This window comes from Pan paniscus, chromosome 10 (genome assembly GCF_029289425.2).
Source record: "Pan paniscus chromosome 10, NHGRI_mPanPan1-v2.0_pri, whole genome shotgun sequence".
In the NCBI taxonomy this organism is placed as follows: domain Eukaryota; kingdom Metazoa; phylum Chordata; class Mammalia; order Primates; family Hominidae; genus Pan; species Pan paniscus.
The window spans coordinates 14919054-14925629 of NC_073259.2; the positions used below are offsets into that span (position 1 = coordinate 14919054).

At 40.1% G+C, this 6576-nt stretch overlaps 1 protein-coding gene across 1 annotated transcript in view; it reads left to right on the plus strand.

Annotated features, from left to right (window-relative positions):
* The window catches only part of LOC100983219 (ovostatin homolog 2), a 62844-nt gene extending 61664 nt beyond the window's left edge, over positions 1–1180 (plus strand). The window contains 2 exon segments of the mRNA XM_063592959.1: positions 549–623; positions 1023–1180. Coding sequence (XP_063449029.1) covers positions 549–601 — 53 coding nt within the window. The 3' untranslated portion in view covers positions 602–623; positions 1023–1180.
* Positions 1181–6576: the final 5396 nt, after the last annotated feature.

Sequence of the window (6576 nt, forward strand, 5' to 3'; positions counted from 1 at the left end):
TTATCCCATGATGTGTCTTCTGACTCAACCCATTTTCCAGTTACCAGAGTTTTTCAACACCAGAATCCTTGCAATATAACCTGACAGGGCTCCACTTGAACTTGAAATACAAGCCACACTAAGCTTCCAGGTCTTTTTGTTATTGTCATTGTTGTTCATGCTAAGACTGACTGTTCCAAGCTACTTCTGTGGACTTTGACTTAAAGAGAGGAGTGGGGAATATTCTGAAATGTTAACTTAAAAATTTGATAGATTAATTTCTAAAACATATACTAAGATGTTGTAGAGACCATACAACTGTTCCCTGGAAAGTTGGTACTATTTATTTCTTGTTGAATGCTGTGTGAAGTTTGTGGAGTGTTTGAATTCTGTCTCTATCATTTACTAATAGAATATATTTCATCAAGTGTCTTAAATATTATTAGCATATTTCTGGATGTATAAAATGGGAAAGTAATTGTCTCTATTTCAAAATTATTGGAAGGATTAGATCTAATGTGCTTATATCATCTATTTAATAAAAATACATGTTCCCTTTATTTTTTCAGAAGAATATGCCCTAGCTTTTTACAACATCGACAGTAGTTCAGTTTCCGAGTGAGACAAAGCAATTACTGGAAGAGGTAAAGAAATTTTATTACGTCATAAACCATTGAAAACACATCTAGTAAGAAAATGAAAACCTGAATAAGATAGGACAATAGTTGAAGAAAGAAAAGTGTCTGGTACTTCATTAGACTTGTGTAGCTGTGTACTGCATGAGTAATCTGATAATCATTAAGATTAATTTCTTTAAAAATAGCTTTAAAGAATTCACAGCTATATATGTACCTTTTATAAATCTCTCATTTTTGTTTTGTAAGTTGACAGGTCAGTAAAAATTTAGGCATATATATTTGTACATATGTGTGTATATGTATGTACATGTCTATGTGCCTATATATGCATGTTTTTATATCTAAATATCTATTTATATATACATACAAACGTGTTTATTGTTTAAACGATGTTTTAAATCCCAGGTGGAGAAGCATTTCTTGTAACAAACCGATTCTTCTGTATCAAACCTGGAAAAAAATCATGAACCATCTGACATCGTGAACAGTCTGCAGTGGGCTATGGTTTCTTGTCAAGTCTTATTTCCTTATCATCCCATTAAATGTTGTCATTTTGCATCTGAGTCTATGACTTTTGAGTCTATGACTTTTTTTTCTTCCAGTACTCTATTCACAGTTTTAATCCTAGAAAACGCAGGGATTTTTTTTTTTGACAGCAACTTGAATAATTTGCTGTATGGCTGTCAACTCTAAATTTGAGTATTTAGACATCATGGAACACAGAGTTACAATTCTTCCACATACAAAGAAAGAGAGAGAGAGAAAGAAGTGGGGGAAGAGAAAGAAGGAGACTAAGTGAAAGTTGAAATGGACTCCATGTTAATTCAAGGAAACAAAAATAAATGCACAAAACACATAGACTCGAATGTATCTTCTGAGATCAAATCTGCCTCAGGCCTAATCCAATGTTGCCCATCCCGTTGGAGCAAAGGCATTGCTTGTGCAGAGGATCGGCCAGGACGTCCTATGCTTGCATCCTTACTCACCAGGTAAACACGCTCCTCATGCTCCAGATGTAGCCGGTCATCACCCCCGAGGGATACTGGTCAGGTACTCAGGGATGGTTGAGAAATGGTTGTGGCCCGCCTCAGACCACCCCACGCAGTGGGCTGAGTGAATTTCCAAAGCACAGAGACAGCATTGCAAAGGCACAGTGTGCCGGGATGGGCCCTGGACATACACTGTGCAATCCATCTCAGATGAGGTAACGGGAGCAAGTTGGTGTGTCCCAGGCCACAGGCACTTCTCACATCCCACCTGAGTGGGAGCCATCACAGGCTAGCATCCTCTTGTCCTGCCCTGATCCTGGTTTTCTGCCTGGCTTTGCAGGTCAAAGGGCATCCTTCCACCTGGAAGGATCCTGGGGGAGACATCTCTCAGAAGACAGTCCCAGAACATGGAATGTGACCTTGTTTGGAAATAGGGTCTTTGCAGATGTTACCAAAGTAAGAGAAGCTCACAGTGGATTAGAGTGGGCCCCATCTAGTCTAATGATTGCTGTCCTTAACACACACATCCACACACACACACACACACGCGCGCGCGCGAATGTGCCCGTGAAAAAGGGAGGCAGAGGTTAGAATGATGTGTCTACCAGGCATGGGAAGTGAACGGTTGCCAGAAGCCAGGAGAGAGCCATGGAGTTGATCTGCCTCACAGCCTCTAGTTGGAACTCATCCCGTCAATACCTTGATTTTGCACTTGTAGCCTTCTCAACTGACAGAATAAACTCCTGTTGTTTAAAACCAGCCAGGTGTGGCATGTTTTCACGAGAGCCCTAGGAACCCAATACATCGACTTTCAAGGGCCGCATCCCACTGACTTCGAAGCAGGCCTGGATCCGTGTGTTGTCTCAGTTCTGGGAGCTCCCATGAGCCTGCAGAGAGACTGCAGGGTCTTCCTGGACAGTTCCTGAGGAGGAAAGAGAGACTCAGAGGATTGCCCCGATGTTGCCCCTCCCTCCTCCTAAACTCTACTGGGCTCTCCCACTCCCCCAGGAAGACTTCCCTGCTAACTTCTGCCCTGCAAGTTGACCCTGACATTTTCAAGTGCCACCTGCCCCTGTGAACTTGAATGGATTGCACTGTTCTTTGCACAAGAACAGAAACGTCTGCCTGGAGTGCAGCTTGTCCTAGTGGCTGGGACTTCCCTGACACACAGCTCCCCTTATCTGTTGTGGAGCGGTCTCACTGACATCTGAGCAAGCAACTGGAAGAAGCTTCAGCCCCAGTTCTAAAGGTTCACAGTGACTGACAGCTGGGGTTGAGACAGACCCGCCTTCTGTAGGTGGACTTTGGCGCTGGCCTTAGTTATCCTTTTATAGACATTACCTTTGGAGGGGGCACAATTTTCACCCTCCTGCCCTGCCAGTGTGGCAGAGTATTTTTTATTCTTTGTATCCAGTTATTTCTTGGTGTTTCTTGGTGAATTGAATGGAAGAAGATATGCTTTTTCCTAAGCATGGCTATGGCACAAGAGGCTTTCCGAAGCAGCTGCTCAGGTGGCTCAGCCTGGAAACTGGGGCAGGCTGGGAGGGAGCGTCTTCCTGAGCCCTCAGTATGTCATCCATGAGGGACAGGATGGGCTTTGGGGACTTGTTCTTCACCCCTTCCAGAGCTGAAACCAGAATGAGACTACCTGTGTCTCCAAAAAATAAAAAAAATTATCTGGGCTTGGCAGCATGCACCGGTAGTCCTAGCTACTGGGGAGGCTGAGGCAGGAGGACTGTTTGTGTGTGCCCAGGAGTTTGAGGATACAGTGAGCCATGATCGCACTTAAGCCTGGGTGACAGAGAAGGACCCTGTCTCTTAAAAAAAAAAAAAAAGAAGAAGAAAAAGGAAATCACCTTGTTTGTGAATAGAGACAATTTCTTTCTTTCTAATCTTACTACCTTTATTTTGTGTCATTTTCTTCCCTTATTGTATTGGCTAGGACTTCCAGTACCATGTTGGATAGGAGTGATGAGAGTAAACATCCTTGCCTGGTTCTCAATCTTATGGGGAAGGCAATCAGTTTTTCATCACTAAGTAAGATGTTTGCTGTAGGCTTTTTGAAGGTGCCATACATCAGGTTAAGAAGCTTGCTTCTATTCCTAGTTTGCAGAAAATCTGTAATAGGAAAATATGTTGAATTCCGTAAAATTTTTTTCTATATCAATTGATGTGATCATGTTGATTTTCATGTTAGATTATTACTATGGCAGATTACATTGACTGATCTTCAAGTATTGAAGCAGTCTTGCATTCCCAGGAAAAACCCACTTGGTTATGGTGTATTACAAGGACTATATAAACGCACGCGCATGCGCACACACACACAAATTCCAGAAGTAGCACAAGTTCAAAATACAAAACTCAATTTGTATATACTAACAATAACTAACAGAAAATCAACATTTAAAAATAATTGCATTTGTTCTATCTCTGAAAAAATGAAATGATTAAGTCTATATAAGATCTGTATGCTGAAAATTGTACAAAATGCTGTAAAGAAAATCACAGAAGACCTAAATCAATGAAGAAATACATGGATCCATGGGTAGAAATACTTAATAAAGACTTCAGTTCTTCCCAAATTGATCTATACTTTTAATACAACTCCATCGAAATCCCACCAAAGGATATGTTGTATATCAGGTAATCTGATTTTAAAAGACATGCAAAGATTAAAAGGTAGAAAAAAGAATGATGTCAGAAAAGCGATGCTACACAGTTTTAAAGTTCTGCTCCAATGCTAAAGTAGTCAAGACAATGTGATTCCAGCAAAGGGATAGACACAGAGATCAATGGGACAGACTGTATCCAGGAATGGATCCACACTGACATGGAAAATTGATTTCTAACAAAGCTGCAAAGACAACGCAATAGAGAAAGGACAATCTTTCAACAAAAGCTACTGAAACAACTGAACTTTCATAAGCAAAAAATTGAACCTCAACCTAAAGCTCCTACCTTTACATAAACATTAATTCAAACAGCACAGATTTAAATAAAAAATGTAACACTATGAAACTTTTAGAAGAAACCATAGGAGAAATATTCAAGACTAAGTTGTTAGACATGACACCAATATAACAATTTGTAGAAGAAAATACTGACAAAATGAACTTCCTCAATATTTAGGACTTTTGCTCTGTGAAGGATCTTATTAAGAGGATGAAAAGACATGCTACAGGCTGAGTGAAAACATCTGCAAACCATATAGCTGACAAAGGACTTGTATGTAGAATCTATGAAGAACCTTCAAAATTCAACACATTTAAAAAAAAATCCGGTGTAAAAGTGGGCAAAAGACATGAAAAGACATTTTGTCAAAGAACATGAACAGCAAATAAGCACAAGTGAATATGATCAGCATCAGTAACCATTAGAGAAATGCAAATTAAAACAATGAAGTATTGCTATGTCTGTTAGAAAGGATAAGCTCAATGATGACACCAAATCCTGGCAAGACTGCTTAGAAACCAGACAACTCACACATCACTGGCATCACTTGAACAAGGTATAGCCACTCAGGAAAAGAGTTTGGCAGTTTCTTATAAAACCAAAGGTACATGTCCTATGTGACTCAGCAATTTCACTCTTCAGGATTTAACCTGAAGAATGAAAGCAGGTTCACAAAAACCTGTACATGAATGTTCTTAAAAGTTTTATTCAAAATAGCCTCAAACTGGAAACCACCCAAATATCTTTCAATGGTGAAAGACTCAACAAATTCTACCATATCCATATAAGAGACTACTACCCAGGAATAAAAAGCAAGAAATTATTGATACAGGCAAAAACTTGGAAGTTTTGTTAGAGCGTGAAACTTGGTGAAAAAAGCCAATCTTTTGTTGAAGATTGGCTTTTGGCTTTTGTTGACGAAAGAAAAAACTTTCTCTTATGAAAAAAGCCAATCTTCTAAAAGGTTTTACACTTATAAGCTTCCATGTATAAAACATTCTCCTGTCGTGGGATAATTTAGGAATCAGAGAGACCGAGGGGTTGAGGAGGATTTATTATTATTATTTAGGTGCATTGGCCCAGTCGGATTAACATCCAAAGGACTGAGCCCCGAACAAAGAGTCAAGTTACCTTTTAAGCATTTCATGGGTGGGGGAAGATTTGTGCAGGTGGAAGCATATTACAGAAGCGAGAAACAAAGACAGTTATTCAATTGAGACTTGCATTACATTATTTCTTACTTTTCAAGGAAAAACATGTTTTACAACTTGAGTTTATCTGTCTAGTGACCTTGGAGCTGCACAGCTAGAGAAACAGGGTCTTCACAATGCCTGGGAAAGGGAGAGATAAGGCTCACTAGACACAGAAAAACAGGCAGTTAATTTTTAAAGGACTCCAGCTCTTTCTCTTCCTCAGGGGGAATTGGGTTTTCTTACATACAACTGAGTTTTTGCTTACACATTCTTTAATTTCTTTTAATTCCTGTTCCACTCCAACTAACAAAACTATAGAGATGGAGGACAGATTGGTGGTTGCCAGGAGACAGGGACAAGGTACGAGGATGTGACTAAAAAGAGGTAGCACAAGTGAGTTCCTCTCAGTGATGAAACAGTTCTTTGGCAAGGACAGTGGTGCAAGTGGTTACAGGATACTACACATGAGATCACCTTGCATAGAACACACACACACGAAGGAGTGCATGCAAACACTGTGAAAACTGCATAAGGTCTGTAGTCTAACAATAGTCAGACAATGCCCGTGCCCTGGTTTTGATGGTGTCCTGCTGTTCTGTAAGATAGCTGTTCTGTTAGGGAAAGCCGGGTAAAGCATCCAAGGGACTCTGTCTACTACTTTTGTGACTCTCTGTGAATCTACAATCATTTCAAAATAAAAACTTTAAAGAAAAGCAACCAAGTGATTTTTATATAATAAACGTCAGGTTAATCCTCACCTTGGGAGGGAATAGAGACTAGGGAGCATCACAATGGTGGGTTCTGGAGTGCTGGCAGTGTCCT